General features: G+C 36.8%; 1 protein-coding gene across 6 annotated transcripts in view; it reads left to right on the forward strand.

The window, feature by feature from the left end:
• Window positions 1–19,987, forward strand: part of Ncoa6 (nuclear receptor coactivator 6) — an 89,683-nt gene that overhangs the window by 28,464 nt on the left and 41,232 nt on the right. For all 6 annotated transcript variants that reach the window (XM_010639932.3, XM_010639930.3, XM_010639931.3 and 3 more), the window contains 3 exons: window positions 735–1,016; window positions 4,423–4,578; window positions 11,440–11,562. In XM_010639932.3, the coding sequence (XP_010638234.1) occupies window positions 782–1,016; window positions 4,423–4,578; window positions 11,440–11,562 (514 nt within the window). In that variant the 5' untranslated portion in view covers window positions 735–781. The remainder of the gene's footprint in view (window positions 1–734; window positions 1,017–4,422; window positions 4,579–11,439; window positions 11,563–19,987) is intronic.

Here is a 19,987-nt window from a genome sequence, read left to right on the forward strand (position 1 = left end):
ATGCTTTTAGTTGGGTTAAGTTGTGGTTTGCAGTTTGGAAAAAGGCTTTTAGAAACCTTGGCTGTTCTCAAGCTTTTGTCAGCATAAGAGCCCTTGCTCATAGATCAACCAAAAGCTTATATAAACTGATTCTCAGAAAGAATTTTTTTAGCCAGGGGTGGTAGTGTACACCTGTAATCCCAACACTTGACAGGCTAAGGCCAGAGGATTGCCATGAGTTCAAAACCAGCCTGGGCTACATAGTAAGTTCAAGGCCAGGCTGCACACTACAAAGCAAGACCTTGTTGGGCTGGGGATTTAGCTCAGTGGCGCTATACCTCCCTTGCAAGCACAAGGTCCTGAGTTTGATACCCAGTACCAGAAAACAAACAAACAAACAAACAAAATCAAGACCTTAACTCAGAAAAACCAATTTAAAAAAAGGAGAAAAATAATTTCTTAATTTTTATTTTTCTCTGTGAGTATTTTTCTTGTGGTCTTTTGTACTTGCCTCCTGATATTCTAGTCTTACAAAGAGGGAGCATATAATATAAAAGAAAATTGAAGACTGGTTTATTTTTGTTACCTTTAAGAATGAATTATTTTAGAATATCTTAATTAAAATAGTTTTAACTTCTCTAATTTCTTAATTTTTATGATACATCTTATTACTTGACAAACAAATTACAATTTTCACAGAACTATGGATTGTTGAATGCCTTATCATACTCCTTTTGCATCTTCTCTTTTGAAAGGTTTTCTCATTGTCCACTTGGCATATGCTTCTGGAATAATATTCACCATGGTTTTGGATGATCTCCCAAACTTAGAAGACATCTATACTTCCTTGTGTTCATCAACAGTGGAAGATTCAGAGATGGATTTTGACTCTGGACTAGAAGATGATGACACAAAAAATGATAGTATTTTGGAGGATTCTACAATTTTTGTTGCCTTCAAAGGAAATATAGATGATAAAGACTTCAAATGGAAATTGGATACCATATTAAAGAATGTGCCTAATTTATTACACATGGGTAATTTGCTTTAATTATTATTTCTTGTTGGTTTTCTGAAGTATGTTCCCTTCCACTGTTATCTTGAGTTTTACCAAGTTTGCTAAACAAGGTTGAAAGGCTGATTTTAAGCACAAAGTTGGGATGTTAGGATCTTTAAAAATAGAAATGCTTGTGTTTCTCTGTGTACATAGAGAAACTGAACTAATAAAGTATTGCTTAACATAAAAATCCTTACCTACTATAGTAGAGAGAGGTAATTCTCAAGACCCAAATTTATTTATTGTTTTAAACTCTGATCTGAGCTGGGCGTGGTGTTCATACAGAGCTGGGTGTGATGGTACGCCTGTAATCCCAGCACTTGGGAGGCTGAGGCAGGAGGATTGCTGTGAGTTTGAGACCAGCCTGGGCTACATAGTGAGTTCCAAATCAGTCTCAACTACATAGTGAAACCCTGTCTCAAAAAACAAACAAACAAAAAACTAAACTCTGATCTGTTTCCTTAACCTGTAAATTGACAAGGTTAAAGTAGATCTTTAAAGCCCCTTAAATCTTAGGGAAAAAAAACATTATTTTATGAATTTATGTGTAGTGTGTTTTGAATTTGTTCCTTTTTAAGTTTTGTCAGAGGTCACTAAGAGCCTTTTGAATCTATTGCAATGCTTTAAAAATTGAGCCAATTGTAATGGCAGATGCTTGCTAGCTCATCTACTTCAGAAACTAAGGCAGGAGGATTGCAAGTTCAAGGCCAGCCTAGGAAACCATTCTTTCTGAAAATAAAAATTTGAAAAGTTTAGGCTGTAGTTCATGTAGTGCTTACCTAGCACACATGAGCCCTTGGGTTTGATCCACAGCAGTGCCAAAATATTAAAATTTTTTAAAATAAAAAAATTGAGATATTGTAATTAAAATCCCAATTTTTAAAATTTGTCTTTAAAAATAACACCAAGCTCTCCTTTCCCAGATGATGTTAAATTGCAGCTGCCACTGAGAACAGGTGGTTTTATCACAGATCCCATCTGGCCTCTTCACACATTTTACTTTGCACGTTTGTTTATGGTTACTAGGGATTGAATTTAGGGCCTCAAGACAAGCACTCTACCACTGAGCTACATCTCTACCCCATCCCCCCTTTTTCAGACAAAGTATCACTAAGTTGACTAGGCTGTCCTTGAACTTGCAGTCCTTCTGCCTTAGCCTCCTGAGTTCTTTGTACATTTAGATAACATATCTGGATCTGGTAGACATTTGTGGTTTTGAAGTGTGGTTTATATGTTCACCATCTTTTTTGATTAACACAACAATTTAATCCCTCCAGACACAGCAGAAACCTAGATTTTATCCTTTTATCACAAATACTAATTTGATCAAGTGCTAATTAGATTTTTATTTTTAGGTTTGTGGGGTTTTTCTTTGAAATTTGATGTCTAGAGAGGCATTTTTTAAGGTCTTTTTGTTGCGTTTTACAAGACTACAGTTAATCATTTAACATGCATAGTATTAGAAAATTTTATGTGTTGAAATTGCCATTATTACCATCATTGTAACTATAATTATATATATCATATGTATGATATGATAACTATAATTATATGATATTTATATCATGTATGATATGATAGATAACATAAGGTCCTGGTTGTGCCTGAGAATTGTTCATTGCTGAATTCATTCATTCAGTCAGTCAGTCAGTACCGAAGATTGAACCATTTGCATAGTCCCAGCCTTTAAAAAAAATTTTTTTAAGAAAAATTTGGTAAGAAATGTCTATTTAAGTCATTGGCACTTTTTAAAATCGGGCTGTTTTGTTGTACTGTTAATTGAACCTGGTGTCTTTACACTGACTAATACATCCTCAGCCCTTTTTTAATTTTTTATTCTGAGTTGGGGTCTTGCTGAGTCACTACATTGCTGGGGGTATAGGTTTGAACTTGTGATCCTCCTTCCTCGGCCTCCCACTGTGCTGGGATTACAGGTGAGCACCACCACGCCCAGTTTGTTGGTTGAGTTTTAAGTGTTCTCATTTCGATACCCTATCAGATACACAATTTGTAAATAATTTCTCCTTTTTACTCTGTTGATAGTGTGTTTTGATGCACAGAATTTTTATGCTGTCCAGTTTTTTGTTTTTTCTTGTTTTTTGTTGTTGTTTCTTCTCTGTCTTTTGTGTCGTATCTGTAAAATCACTGCAAAATCCAGAGTTGTGAAGATGATACCATATATTTTCTTAAGAGTATTAGATATTTGTTAACTTTTATATGTAGTGTTAGGTCCAACTTTACTATTTTGTGTGTGAATACCTAGGTTTTCCAGTAATTAGCTTTTGTATTTTCTTTTAAAAATATTTCTTGAGCCAGAGATTTAGTTCAGTGGTTCCACTGCCTGCCTCACAAGCTCAAGGTCCTGAGTCTCATCCCCAGTACAAAAAAAAAAAAAAATTCTTGAAATTTACACTGACTTGTCAGATTTGCTATAATGCTAAAATACAGTGTTTACTAACCTACTGCAGTTTAGTTGTCATATTGCCTTTTTACTTCAGTTTGGTGCACTTCATAGAAACTGCACTCTAGCCGGGCATGGTGGCTCATGCCTGTAATTCCAGCACTCGGGAGGCTGAGGCAGGAGGATCACTGTGAGTTCGAGACCGGTGTCTGAGCTACATAGTGAGTTCCAGGTCAGTCTCAACTACATAGTGAGACCCTTTCTCAAAAAAAAAGAGAAACTGCACTCTAAAGTAGGGAAATTTTTAAACATTAAAGTTATTTAAAAAATCAAGACTTAATTCAGCCCTTCTTAGATTAAAACATGTAGAGATCATCGAAAGAAGTGTTTCATCTCTATGAATATTTTGCAGAGATGCCCAATGAATATTTAAGTATGATTTCTAAAATTCTAAGCCCATAATTAATTTGGAGAGAGAACATTGTAAACATTTTAAAATGTTAAGAATAAATCTAGTGTTTCCTTTTTTAGTGCCATTCCTTAAAATTAATTCAGAGACCATAGCTGCAAATTCTCTAATCTACAGCTGACATATCTAAATCCAGTATATTAATAAATTTTAAAGTTGAAGCATATATATTCTCAGCTTCTCAGTCACATACATTGAACTGAGTCTAGAAGTAAACATTTGTTAGCTAATTTAAACTTTTATCTTTCATATATTCCTTACCTCATCTTCTTTCAGTACCTATAGTGTCCCAGATAATGGGCGAAGTTTCTTTTTGCATGTACAATATTAGTTTTTCATAGCTTTAGAGAAGAGAAAGGTGCCAGTTTAACTTGTTCTTTGTCACCCAGGTACTAAATGGCAAAACTGGGATTATATTTGAGGTCTGCTTAATGCTAAAGTCTAGGTTCTCCTTATTCCATATCTTCTAGTAGCTATAAAATTACTAATATTACTCTTTTTTCCTTTATAACCAAGAATCCAGCAAGCTAAAGGTACAGAAGGTGGAGCCATGGAACAGTGTGCGTGTGACATTCAACATTCCCCGGGAAGCAGCAGAACGGCTACGGATCCTGGCTCAGAGCAACAACCAGCAGCTTCGGGATTTGGGGATCCTCTCCGTTCAGATTGAAGGTTTTTTTAATTTGCCATGTGCCCATTTTGACCAAAGTATAACAGTAGAAGGGCCTGGGATTTAGCTCAGTGGCTCTACCACCTGACTCGCAAGTACAAGGACCCGAGTTCGATCCCCGGTACTCCTTCCCCAAATACAACAGTAGAAGATAGCATGATCTGGGCCAGGGATTTAGCTCAGTGGTGCCGCTGCCTGCCTCACAAGTGCAAGGCCCCAAATTTGATCCCTGGTACCAAAAAAAAAAAATCTCTGAGTGGAGAGCTAAAGAAGATAGCATGATTTCCAGATTGCCAAGTAGCTCATGTAACCTGTGCTTCATATTGCAACACCTCAGGACAGAGAGAAATTGAGGCTATTGTTGGGCCCCCATGTTCTTTAATACCTGTATCCTCAGCCTGTATTCCTTTGGCTAATTTTGGCCATTTATCTCAGACTGATTTTACTGGTACCCTGACCAGGAACTTATTTATCTTTTAAAGAATATATAATTTTTTCAAACATAGTCATGCACTCCTGTAATCCCAGCACTCCAGGAAACTGAGGTGGTAGAATACCAAGTTTGAGCACAGCCTGGGCAATTTAGTAAGACCCTGTCTCAAAATAAAAAAAAAAAAAAAAATTTAAAGGTTGGGGATATAGTTCAATGCAAAGCTTCTGGATTTATTACTGTACTGGGGAAAATATTCTACTTCAATTGCTTCCTTCTACCAAATAAACTTTTAATATTTTCTTCATTCGTCTAACAGAGTAGGAGGCCCTAATAGTCCTTTTATAACAAAGTTCGTTTTTCAGGTACTTTCACTGGACTCATCCTTTTTAAAATAAAAATATGGTCAGTGCAAACACACACAAATACATCAAGTTTAAAACCCTGTTTGCTGTTGTTCAAAGAATAAAGACCAGAGTCTTTACCGTGACCTAAAGCCTTGCACATCTGACCTCTACCTTCTGGTCCAGGCTTATCTGGATAACTCCACTCTCTTTTCAGTTTCTCAGCCTTTCTTAGTTTCTTGTGGCTTGAAAATTCAGTGTTTTCATTGGTTTCCACGGGTCCTTTGCATTGATTTCTTCAGTATATAGAGTTCCCCTACCATTCCCTTTCTCCCAGTTAGTGTCTACTTAGCCTTTTAGTGCTAGCCTAAGTCTTGAGGATATATTTTCTGAATACCCTACTTCAAAATTCTTTGTTATATGTTCTCACAAAAGTCTTTTTCTTTATCTCAGATCATTTATCTCATACTTTTATTAAAGCAATTATTTATTGTTTTATTCACCCATAGACTATAAGCTCCAGCAGGGCAGGGACCACATCTGGTTTTGCTAACTGCTGTATCTCTGGCTTGCTTGGCACATGTCCAACTCTTTAGTAAATATGTGTTGAATGAAAGCAAAGAAAGTGTACGGTAGTACCACTTTGCTTTAGTGCTTGTAATATAGTGATAAATAAGATATGGTCCTTGCTGTTATGAATGTAATAGAGCTTATGACCTTAGTAAGGGAGACAGACTTATGATAGATGTAAATACTAAAAGTAGAACACACAGGGATTTCTTCTCTTTGGGAGACCCAGTGAACCAGAACCCTTTCTTTCCCTCCTGTGTTGATACAAACAAGTGGCAACCAGTGATTCCAGCCTTCCCTTCTACTTGTGGGCCAAACCCTACTGACCCTATGCTCACTTAGAACCTAAATGCTCAGTGAAACCTGAGCAGCTGAAAAGTTTATCATTTAGGAATGACACATATGTTGTGCAGTCTAGGATTGTAGGTTGCAGTGCCCCAAGAGGGGCAATACCAATACACAAAGGTTATTTAGAGAAGAGTTATTTTTAGATTAAGCAATATAGTAATTTTATTCGATAAATGAGGAAATAATGGCTTAAACAATAACCAGTTTATTATGAAAAATATTGTTGTGTCATCTAAAAGGATCCAGAAAAATAAAACTAAAATTAACTCACAGCAATCTATAGGAAGAACTGTTGAGTAAAGTAAAGTCAAACAACTATTGGATAAAATAACAAACAACATATAACCTATTTATACTTTAGGAAGGACATAGTGGGTTTTTTTTTCAGCTTTAATTGAGTTTATTGGTACATTTTAGGGATATAGTACAGTTACATTCATTGTTGGGATCTTGTACCTCTACATGACAAGTCTTGGTTCTCATTTTTCCCCTTACCTCTGCCCTCCCTTCACCCCCTCCTCCCCTCCCCATCTACAAACACTTTATTTTCATCTTTTCATTCTCTCACATTTTTTTCTTTTCCCTTATTACCCTTCCCCACACCTTTAGCTCCTTTCTTCCAATTTCTCAATGTCAGTAATCTTATTAGGATCTTATGTATTATTGCAGATTAGTCACACCAGAGAAACTATTCAGTATTTACACATGTGTGCCTTATTTATTTCACTTAGGAGTATATCTTCAATATGTATCCATTTTCCTATGAATGAATCTATTTTCTCATTCTTTATGTCTGAGTAATATTCCATTTTATAGAAAAACCACATCTTCTTTATCCAGTTTCCAACGGACATAGTGTTTTGTTTTAAACCCCAGATGTTTTATAGTCTGTTACCTATATGCCTGAGTCTTTTTTTTTTTTGGTGTTTGAGACAGGGTCTCAATGTAGTTTAGACTGGCCTTGAACTCACTATGTAGCCTGGAACTTGCAGCGATCCTCCTGCCTCAGCCTCCTGGCTATTGGGATTACAGGTGTGCACCACCATACCTGGCACCTTTGGAACCTTAACTACTAGGGCTATTCCTGGAGAAGAAAGCACCAGTTTATTTTCTTAATCAGACTTACTTCCTACAAGTTCTTGAAAGGGTAAAATACTGGCTCCCCTTTAATATTCTAGCCATAAATGGAAACAAGTACTAGAAGGAAGCAAAATAGATAATACATATTTTTTAATTATGAAATTTACAAATAACAATGATTACCATAATACAGGAAGAGTCCTTTAGTGTCCCATGTGGCCTCCCTTTCTCTTCTTTCAACAGTCCTGGAAATTGAGGCAGGTGTGAAAGTTGTGGCTGTTATGAACCTGGAAATTGGGTTAATGACTTTTTCTAGTTGAAGAGACAGTGTTGCTACTGTCATGGAGTCTGCTGCCAGGATTGAGGAACAGATTATTCCTCCAAAAGTCCATTCTCCATTAGAGAATACTCCTACCCTTCCTTTTTTTTTAGGTTTTGGCTGGGGAGTTGGGGAGGGTAATCATAAATCTGTGTGAACATTATTTAAATAAACAGGCAGTGAGTTAGATTCGGCCCATTGGATGTAGTTTTGTGGCTCCCAGTGTACTTTACCTGTGTTTCTCTGACATCAGTTAGTTTATATGCATTTGGCAACTAGGGAAATAGTAATAGTATAATGTAGAAGTTATATTTATTCGTATGTAGGTTTTTTTCTATTTTAAAAAAGAGCTGGTATAATGCAAATTGAATTATAATTGTCAATAATTATTAGCTCAGTCATTTCAAAGGTTGGAGTCCTTTCAACTCTTAATTTTTAAAAATTAAGAATTACAGTTTATTATATTCAATACCTTCCCCAGGCATGCATCCCCAGCCTTGCATGGCTCTCTGGTTGCACTTTTGTGCCTCCTTTACAGCAGCCCCACTACATCAGAGAATCACTGCATCTACATTTAGCCAGGCATTTCCACTCCATTGTTTTGGGAATATTTTGCTTTACTAACTGCTGTTTTTATTAGAGCTCAGGTTACAAAGCCTCTCAAGTTTTGAGTATGCCCCAATCCTGTTTTTCCCATCAAACCTATTTTTTAGTGTGAGATTTTATTATACTATGTGAGATTTTCCAGAAATGCACTTTTCATATACAAAGTCTATTTCTTTGTAAGCTGACTACTCATCATAGCTAATGGGCACCTACCATCTGCCAGGTACTTTTCTATGTATAAAGGATATAGTTAGGTGACACTATAATTTATCATCTAAATTAGGACACTTTTGAGAGTGAAAGGGAATGTTTTTTAATAATTTTGCTGGAACAAAATATGTAAACAACTAAAGCAGATTTATAATAAATTTTTATGGTGGTAGGGGAGGCAGATAAGAAAACAAGTGAACACATAATTTCATGGGATGTGCTGTGAAGAAATAATAAGGTATTCTGATAAGGGTGACCCAACCTTGGGTAAGATGGTAAAGGAGGCCTGTTTCGGCATGTGGCATTTAAGATTGCATAAAAATCGAGAATCTGGCTATGGGAAGAGTGCAGAGAACTGTGCAGAGGGGACAACATGTGTGTGCAAAGGCCCTGAGGTTAGATGCAGTTTTGTGTGACTAAGAAACTAAAACATGGTGAGGCTGAACCCTTGTTACTGAAGTAGAAAATTATTGGAGGTGAAGTTAAAGAGGTAGGCAAGAGCTATATCTGGGCTGTCTTATATGGTTGGGACAAGCCATATGTGGCTGTTAAGCATTAAAAGTGTAGTTTCTCCATATTGATATATGTTGTAAGTACAAAATATATTGGATTTTAAAGAGTTAGTACCCCCCAAGTAGTGTGAAATAGTCCATTAGTAACTTTTGTATTATATGTTGAAATAATAATACAGTGGGTATGTTGGGTTTAATAAAATATGTCATATTTTATGTTTCTTTTTACCTTTTTTACTATGGCTTCTAGAAAATTTTATATTACATGTGTGGCTCATGTTTATGCTGATCCGCCCTGGACTAAATAAGGAGACTGTATTCTCTGTTAAGTTTGGCTTTTAAGTTTGGGAAGCAGTGGAGCAATTTTAAGCAGAGGAGTAACATGATCTGATACCATTTCGAGAACTCTTTCTGCTTAGAATATCATAGCAAGTTTGGTGTATTTTAAGTTACTTCTCATTGGTGGAAACTCTCAAGACCTGTATTCTGATTCTCTTTTAATTCCTGTAGGTAAGTCAGAGTATATTGTATCCCCCAGTGATTATTCCCTTTTTGATAAAGTTGTTGTTCCCCATGACCAGCTAACCTCCCTAGTTAAAATACATACAGAAAGCTGACCTACATCAGTGAAGGAAACTGTTATACTCTCATTTCTTTCCTGCTTTATTATCCTACTGTAAACTGAGACTTTATAGTATAGCAAGACTTGGGGAATGCAGCCTTTCAGTTCCTCAGCCACAGGCTAGTTATATTTTAACTGTCCACAAGATGGTGTTGTCTTCCATGGTAACAATAGTCAAAATTGTGAAATGGCTAAAGGGAAAGTGGGAAGGGGAGGGGAAAGGAAATAAGGGGAAAAAAAATGTGAAAAAATGAAAAAATGGAAACAAAGTCTTTGTAAATAGGGAAGGGTGAAGGGGAGGGCAGGGGAATGGGGAAAAAAACAAGAACCAAGATATATCATGTAAAGGTACAAGATCCCAATGATAAATGTGACTGCATTGTTTGCTTTAAATGTACTAATAAACTTAATGGAAAAATTAGTCAAAATTGTGGATTCAGCACAGGAAGCTAAATTCAAGGCCTACTCACTTGGGACACTTCTAGTGCATCCACCTGTTAGGCTGTTGTGAAGCTCAAAAGGGGTAAAATTTTGTGAGTATTAAAAACCATATTGCCCATGTTTAGCATATATCAGGAGCTCTTTAGACTCACTAATACCTGTAGAGAGAAGGACAGGGAATAAAAGAAAGAGACAGACTTATTATACATTTTCATTGAGGAACTTGGAGGAAATTTGTCTCCACTGGACAGGCTTCTGTGAACTCTGCTTTTACTATTCACCAAGAAGTGCAGGGGAGGGTACAATCCCAGGAACAGTGACTGTAGTAAGATTAGAATAGCAGACCGAGTTTAGCATCTCAGAGGGAAAAGTCAAGGTCCTTCCCTGTACTGGATGTCTGTATAATTTATTGCCTAAGTAGGAGCTATCATAGTACTCTCAGGAGTACTATGTTTGCACGTTACACACAGCCAGAAAGTCATACTTCTCTATTCCTGGGGCAAGTTAACATTGACCCTTAGCCTGTGGGGCCTGTAATCTGGCCCCTAACCAATCTATGCATCTTATGGCTGGTCTCCAATAAGTATATGTAAGACCCTGGGTTCATTCTGCAGCACCCCCAAAAGCAAAAACAAAATCCTATACAAATGATCTTATCAAGTGTCTCAGATGTATAGTAGTAGCAACCTATCTATTTTGCATGAATTTCTGTGCTAGCAATCTTTTTATATTGTAATTATTGAAAATAAATTGCTATTTTTAGTCAAAGGTATTATTACATACCATCATATCTTATTTCTCTATTAAACCTACACATATCTCTACCCACTGGTTGTAAATTCCCCGAAGGAAATCTAGGGTTTTGAGGATTTCTGAGAATGTATTTTCTTTTCTTTTTGGAGATAGGTCTCACTATGTAGTTCAGGCTGGCCTTGCACTCACTGTGTAGCCCAGTCTGGCCTCGAACTTGCAGTGTTCCTACTGCCTCAGGCTCCTGAGTGCTGGGATTATAGGCATTCACCACCACACCAGGCGAGAATGTATTTTCTTGTGTGTGTTCATGCATAAACACATACAAAAATTGATGCAGTGGTTGAACATATTCAGAGTTCTAAGCTACTTATGATGTTAAGCATCAATAATAATTGTCCATTTGCCCTGCTATAAGTAGAAGTAGGATTTGGTTTGCTTTCGTATTTCATGTAAGTAAGCCTGTGCAGATGGACTGAAGAAAGACACATGTAATATTGACCCACCTTTTTTTGTGGTGGTAAACTTACCGTAATTCTTCAAAAACACAAAACTAAAGCTGTTCCTGATTAAATCAAATTCATATTTAATTCCGATGATTTACTTTTTATAATTTGACTGTGATTTTCAGGGGAAGGTGCTATCAACCTGGCTTTGGCTCAACACCGAAGTCAAGATGTGAGAATGAATGGACCTATGGGAGCTGGAAATTCAGTTAGAATGGAGGCAGGATTTCCCATGGCAGGTGGTCCAGGTAAGGCCTTCTTAATGGTATGACATTTTACTAATTTCCTTTTTTGGCTTTACATCCTGAAAGATAGGCAGGGGCTCAATGACATAGCTACATCTCTGTGTACTAAGCGAGGACAGTAAGACATGAGTCACTCCCAGGACTACAGAGCATGAAGCATACAGTTTTTGCAATCTTTTGAGTAAAGACTGATGTACATTGAGCCCTGTAGTAAACATTTACTGAATTACTGTAGTATGGCAAGACCTATGCTAAGTGTTGAAATAGAAATGAGTAAAACATTTTCTACCCTCAAGATGTTATAGTACAATGGAGAATGTCCCACTTTCTCTGAGGCCAAGAACTTGTAAGTTAAAAATTCTTGTGTGCTTTTATGGAATCTGTAAATGTGGGAGAATATGTTTTTATGTATTTACAATTTGAGATAGTTATAAACTATTTCCTTCCTTTTCTCATAATCCTGAAATTTCTTCTTTGGCATGTGAGCTCAATATTCTGTGATTCACAGACTACTAGAATTAAGTTGGCTCTATTATTTAAAGTAGAGGAAGCTGTGGAATTCATGGAAAGTGACTTGCCTAGGGTTAAGTAGTAATGGCCTAATTCCCAGTTCAGCACTCTTTTCACTATATTGGTGGCTTTCAAACCTTTTCAACTGCAAGGCCCTTTATTCAGATAAAACAGAAAAGCATAGCTGTTACGGTTGAAGCAGAGTAAGAGCCTAAAATTACACAATCATTCCATTCCCTGCCTACCACTGAACTTCTTGAAGAAATACTGCAGGATAGAGGAGCTCAATTTGTAAACTGTTCTGAACAAGCTGAGGAATTGGAACTAATTTTTTTATACTGAAAATGCATTTATTAGTTAAACTCAAGCTGGTTACTGTACTTCCTCTGGTAACAGTTTCTTCACTTTAAAGTGAGTTAATACTGCTCACCATCTTTTCAAGTTTGTGCTTGAAAGTAGATGAGTCCACTCATGCAACAAACATTTCCTCTTCTTTTTTTTTAAAATATGTCAGAACCTGGATTTTGGAGCTAACATCTACATAGTAGATGGAAAATGCCAGCTGTATGTAAATATAGTTAGTTCCCCACAGAAGCCTGAACATTTGGTGTTAAAACATCCTGATGAAAAATTATAGGGGATGTGGCTGCCACTGCTAGAACAGTGCTACAAGTAGAATGGAATAAAAGAACCTAGCCAAGTTATATATACTTAATGAAATAATGAATAGACCTGGCATTTAGAGTCAGGAAATCTGGGCTCTAGTCTCAACTCCTGTCAAAGGGGTTGCCCAAAAACATCTTTAATTTTGTCCTGGAAACAATGCTATAGATCCTTTCAGGCTTAAAAAGTTAAGACTCCCACTTGTAAACTGCTGTCAACCACTTACCAGTCCAATTATTTAAATGCAGAATGACCAAAACTTGCGTATTTTTTCATTAATTTTTATAAGATAATATAACAGGAAATATAAAAATGACAATTTCATCAAATATATTCAGTACAAGAATTGACTGACTGAAATGACACTTGCCCAGGTAACAGTCAGGATACTCAGTATGTAAGTAAACATGCTGCTTGAGTGACACTCACTTGGAGTATACTATTAAATGGTTAAAACTCTTAATTGTGAGCTTTCTCAGGCCAGTATCTGGCAAATACCAAGAATATTTACAAACATCTCCATGAAATATGAATCATAGTACTATAGTTCATTACCAATATAGGAAACCAAAAATCAGGTTAAGTTGGTATTTAATGATGGACACTGATTGTGGTACTATACAGAATAAAAGTTCTAGGAATAATCAATTAGTCATGATCTCTGGTCACAATAACATTTTAATCCTCAGTTATCTTTTCGTACTATTGTGTTAGTTACTTTTCTCTTTTGCCAAGACAAAATACCCAACACTCAGAATTAAAGGGGGAAAGGTTTATTTGGCTTGCAGTTTGTAAAGGTTTCAGTCTACAATAGGCTGGCTCCAAGGCAGAGTGGCATGGCAAAGGAGAAATAGTTTATGGCGGCCAGGAGGAACAGAGCAACAAGGACCTTAACAGTATTTTTCTGCTCCTTTTATCTCATCTATACTGTTGGGGGTTAAGGTGGTGCCAAACCAATCGCTCATATGTAGTGGTTTAGTAATCACATACCCTTAATTCCACCATCACATGTTACAGATTCAGCCACCTCTGGAAAAGAAAGCCCTACCTCATCTGCGTGAGGCTTTGACGGGACATCTAAACACAAGTCATAACAACTACCAAGCATATGTATACACACACACACACACACACACACACACATACATACATACATGCATACCACACTACCATATATATGGTGTGGGTGTAGCTGTGTGGTATTGAGGATTGAACCCAGGACTTCACTTGTGGTACGTGAGCACTCTAGTGCTGAGATACATCCTCAGCCCTCCATATTGCATATTTTAAAATTCCTTTTCTCACTTGTCTTTTTGGGATCTAAAGGATACAAACAAAAGTTAATAATAGGTTAAACTAAACAGAAATTTTTCTAGGGAAAGTGACTTTAGACCCCTTAAAACAATAATAAATGACTTTGGTATTGTGTATCTGGGAAATCTTGGTTTATCAGTTACTCTTGGCACTACTGTTTCTTAGAATTGGCAATAGAAAGTTGATTCCAAAATCCTTCTGCAACTGAAATCTATATGCTATTTTTCTGTGGCCCTATAGAATTCCAAGATTTGTCAGGATTCTATAGTAATCTTTTAAGCCAGAATTTTCAATCTCAAAACTATTGATATTTTGTGCCAATACTTCTCTGTCCTGAAGGGCAGTCCTGTGTAATGTTTAATACTGTCCTTGGCCTTTATCCACCAGATGCCAATAACACTACTGTTCCATCCCTGCATCTAGGACAACTAAAAATATCCCCCACATTATTACGTATCCCCTGGAAACAAAACTGCCAGTAAGTATGAACTACAAATCTGGTCCAAATCCCTGCTTACTACTAGAAATACATGTTATAGTGTCACTTGTGAGCATGTAGTCAGCATGTACTTGAAAATTTCTGGGAATAGGAAGCCCATTGTAGACAAAGAAAACTTACTGTACCATCTTTGAAAAACAGGGTGAGATTCCTCAGAAACAAATCCAATTTCAACAAATAAATATTTACCCTACAACCCTCTTCAACTACTAAATACCTAAAAATTCAAGAAAAAATATAGCATTTAATGCATAGATGAGCTTATAAGAAATCAGAAGAATTCAGCAGAGCAAAAAAGAAGTCAAATATGAAAATTTCAACACCAGTAAACAAAGGAGATTTTATGAATGCTAAGAGATTTGAGTTTCAATGGCCAGGAAAAAACAAAAGATGAAATCTTGCCTTGGATCCATGTGAAGAATGAAGTTAGAATTCAGAATCTCTCATGAAGTTGAAAATTTCAGTGAAAAATAGATTAGAAAATTGTCACCCTCTGACAAGGGAGACGAATGGGAAATTTGTCTGTCTTGACCTGAGCTCTAATTGAGGTTGGAGAAAATGGTGGTTGTTGAGTTATAAGGCATGTTAGACATTTAATATTTTAGTGAAATGACCCAGGAATGGCTAAGCTAAGTCATTAAGTGATATTGCCAAAGCTGTGGAGGGGCAGGCACATTCTCAACCCAGATCATGGCAGACTTCTCTTAGTTGAGGCCTACTACATGAGCTTAAAATAAATTTAGAATTAAATTTCCTTCTTCCAGAATTTTAGGTATAAGTGATGGGCTGGAGATTTAGCTCAGTGGTGCTGCCACCTGCCTTGCAAACACAAGGTCTGAGTTCGATCCCCAGTACCAAAAAAAAAGAATATGAGAATGCTTAATAAAATTGTTAAGAAGAAAACAAGATATTATCAAAGTATAAAGAGAGATTTTGGGGAGGAGAAACAGAACTTGTAGAAATTTTTTGAAACATTAAAATAGATTACTTGCTCACTAAATTAGAATTACTCAGATTTGAAGTTGAATTTGAATGAATCACCCAGAATATATCAGAGATGAATAAAGATAGAAATATAAAAGAGGCCAAGAGGCATGAGGATAAAAGGAGGTTTAACGTATGTTTTTTAAAAAGAGCTCCAAAAGAAAATAAAGAAATGAGGAGGGACAAGATTTAAAGAATTTGTCTAGAACTAATAAGACTGAAGTCCTCAATATCAGAAGCCTAGTAGTCCTGAGTACTACAACTAAATCTATATCTAAACACAATATTGTAAAACTAAATAATATGAAAAATAGAATGTTAAAACCAACCCAAAGAGAAGACCAATTTTTTTTTTAAGGGGAAGGGGTTTATTTGGCTTACAGTTTGTAGAGGTTTCAGTCCATAATAAGCCAATTCGAAGCAGGGTCAACAAACAGGCATGGCAGAGCAGAAATAACATGGCACAGCAAAGATAATGAGAGAATTACCAGTGTCTCCCTGCCCCTTTTATCTTATTCAGACTACTTCGGGCAGGAAGCACTCATACCTTTAATCCTAGTGCCCTTCAGCCTGGCATTGCATCATGAATCAATTTCACTGTCACACATTCTAACTCAAGCCTGTAATCTCATGAGGCTTTGAGGGGACATCCCAAACTGTAACATTGAGCCCTTGGTCCCCCCCCCCAAAGACTCATATACATTCCTTTCATAAAAGGCATTTAGTCCATCTCTAGGAGTTGCTGAAGTACTAAAAGTTTCAGCATTGCTGAAAAGTCCAAGTCCAATGTCTCCTCTGAGATTTAAGGTTAACTCTTAAGTGCAAGACCCCATACAAATGAAAAGAAAGTCAAAACCTTCAACCTTCAATGGCACAAAATAGACATTACCATTACAAAAGGTACAAACAGGAGGATTTAAAGAAATGGGATCAAAGTAAGTCCAAAATCCAGCAGCCCAAACATTACATTACACAGTTCCACTTCCAAAACTTGAGGCAATGTGTGAAACTCCAAAGGGCTTGGATGGCTTTGCCCCTATGGCATTTCTGGTGGTTGTAGCTCTATGGCTTTTCTCTTGGGCCAGCTCTGCTCTTTCCTTGCTGTTTTCCTCAGAAGATCCATGCTCCTGGTTTCTCCAAACTTCTGGAATCTCCAGTGCACCTTTAGCTTCACACTCACAGCTTCACACATTGCCCTCTTAGGGGCACCCTGTCTGGCCTCTCAGGCCTTCTTTTAAAATCTGGGTGAAAGCCTTTCTAACCCCACAACTCTGGCATTCTGCCTGCACCTAAAATCAGCACCATGTGAATAATGCCAAGGTCTACTGCCAGCTGGAGCAATAGCATCCAGCCTTTCCTCTCTCTTGGCTGTAGGGGTCCAGTGTCTGCATTGCTGAGCATTCTGAATCCAATTCTGATGAAAAACTTCTCTAAGTCACCATTTTGGAACAACTTCCCTAGGTCACCCTTTCAGAACAACTTCCCTAGGCTGACATTTTGGAAGGACTTCCCTAGATGGCTGCCATTCTTTCTGCAACATGGTCTTCTGGGTCTTCCTTCTCAAAGTCCTTCACTTTTGCAGTTTTGAGGCTGCAAAGGGTGGACTGCTACTTTCTGTGATGTCCTCAGGCCGTCTTTTCTATTCTTTTCCTCTCAGCAATCAAGGTCTGCTCTATTCAATCTTTGCAGTCCACAGCTCTACTGGAGCTTCCTTTCTGGCCAAACTCAAAACATTTTAAATCATTTTTCTGGGCTTTTGCTCTTGATTCTCAGCATAGTTCTGGCTAGAAACCCCCAAAAGTAGCCATGCCACTGGTTCAATATTCGACTGCCTTGAAATTTCTTCTGCAAGGTTATAGTCAACCACTCCTAATCTCAAGCTCAGGCAAAGTCTCTGGACATGAACAAAATGCAGACAAATTTTCTGCCAACCCATAACACACATCATCTGGATTCCAACAGCCAATGCAGTCCTTTTTCCCAGCAGAAATCTCCTGAGCCTGATCTTAACTGGCTTTCTGGTCTTCTGAGCTCTGCCGGGAATCTCCCATACAGAACAGCCTAAGGTGTTCCAGGTCTGCTTCTCTAGCTAGCCTCTCCTGATCTTTCCTAACTCTTCCCCTTCCCACAAACCAGTTCCAAAGACTTTTTGAATCACATGGCCAGGTAATGTCACAGTGACAACCTCACTTCTCTGGTACCACATTTCTGTCTTAGTTACCTTTCTCTCACTGAGACAAAATACCCAACACCCAAAGTTAAAAGGGAAGGGGTTTATTTGGCTTACAGCCCCTAGAGGTTTCAGTCCACAGTCAGCCAATTACAAGGCAGAATAACAAACAGGCATGGCAGAGCAAAGACAACATGGCACACACAAGCCAGCAAAGGTAACGAGAGACAGAAGACCAATTATTTACCAAGGAAAGATTCTCAGATTAATACCTGATTTCTCAACAGGAACATTGGAAGCCAGAAAGCATTAAAATAGTATTTTCAAAGTGCTGATAAAAGAATTGACAGCCTAGACTTTTAAACCTAGCCCTACTATTCAAGAGTAGTAGAAATAAAGACATTTTCATAGAGACTAAGAGAATTTACCATTAACAGACCCTTGTTAATTGCACTGCTCAAGGATGTACTTCAGGAAGAAGAAATTTGAACCTAAGATGGAAGAAATAAGATCTAAGAAGGAATGGTGAGCTAAATAATTGGAAAACATGGGGTAAATCTAAAAAAGTATTGAGTCACTTAGTAATAATTAATGATGATCGTATATTGTTAAACTTTTTAAGTCAGATGTGTCTGTTGACTTCTTTTTTTTTTGGTACTGGGGATTGAACACCAGGTCTTGCAAGGCAGGCAGCGGCACCAATGAGCTAAATCCTGAGCCCTGTTGACTTCTTAAAGATATGAGTAAAATAATAAAAATATACATTTTCTAAACTAATAATGAAAAGGTAGAAAAGGCATAATGAAAAAAAATCAATCCAGGAAAACAACATAGGAAAATAAATAGAAATCAGAATGATAAAGTCTGATTTGATGGTTCAAGTAATTGGACTATGAACACTGATAAAAAATAATGAGTGGTATTTCAGGTTTAGCTTTATGTTTTTACAGGAAATACATAAAATACAAAGACTTAGGAAGTTACAAAGACAGAAAAAGATTAAACCAGGTGAGTATTAACCAAGAAAAAGAACATAAAAATATCTTTACCAGATAAAAGATATTTAGATAGAAAGTATATAAATTAATAGGAGTAGTGGTATATACTAAAGAAGGAAAATTTTTACCAAGATAGCTAAATTCTATGTACTTAATAGTCTAGCCTAAAAGTACCAAAAGAAATACATGGAGATAGCAAATCATTTTTTTGACTTTAATTTTTATTTTTATTTTTATTAGTACATTTTGCAATACCTAATGATCACATTCATCATAGGGAGTTGGTACATGAAGACAACACATCTTAATTCTTTTTACATCCTTTTCTCACATCCTTCCTCCCTTAATCTTATCTCTTGATCCTCTTCCCCATTTGCAAAAGATCTCTCTGTTTCCTATTATTTACCTTTTATTTTGTTTTTTGATTTGTTTTCTTTTGTTTTTGAGACAGAATGGCACTGTGTTACCCAGTTTGGCCTCAAACTTGCAATCTCCCTGCCTCAGTGTTCCAAGTAGTTTAGAGAGAGCAGATCTTAGAGATTTTTAACACATCTCTTATTAAAAAAAAAAAAGTAAACTTGAATAAAATAATTCTTTTTATGTAATGTATGTGGAAGTTCGTATTCACGAGTTCTTAATCTCTTCAAGTATAAATGGGCACGTATACAAATTGACTATAGATTATTTCCAAAGAAAGTTTCAATAAATACCAAATATTGATATCACACAGATCCTGTTCTCTAAGCATTATGTAATTAAGTCAAATCAGTGGTTAAAAAACACAACAAAACCAACCAGGACTGGGGATATAGCTTAATGATAGTGCTTACTGAGCATGTGTTAGGCCCTGGGTTTGGGCCAGGGATTTAGATCAGTGGTGCTTCCACCTACTTCACAAGCATAAGGTCCTGAGTTCAATAAAAATAAAAAATTTAAAAAACCATATTTTTATAATTTTAGAAGTACATTCTAAATACCTAATGATTTAAGAAAGTAATCATCAGAGCTGATGATATAGGTCAGTGATGATGAACCTTTTAGAGCTTTTCAATGATACAAACAGCCTGCTGCCGCATGCATGTCATAGGTTCACCACCACTAATATAGGTCATTGGTAGAGCACTTGCCTAGCATGCATGAGACCCTGGGTTAAATTCCCAGCACCACAAAAAAAAATTTTTTTAATGCATCATGGAGGGCCAGGGATTTAGCTCAGTGGTTCTGCCACCTGCCTTATAAGTGCAAGGTCCTGAGTTCAATCCCCAGTACCAAAAAAAAAAAAAAAAAAAA

This window comes from Fukomys damarensis, unplaced genomic scaffold (genome assembly GCF_012274545.1).
Source record: "Fukomys damarensis isolate Sample0158 unplaced genomic scaffold, DMR_v1.0_HiC HiC_scaffold_22, whole genome shotgun sequence".
In the NCBI taxonomy this organism is placed as follows: Eukaryota; Metazoa; Chordata; class Mammalia; order Rodentia; family Bathyergidae; genus Fukomys; species Fukomys damarensis.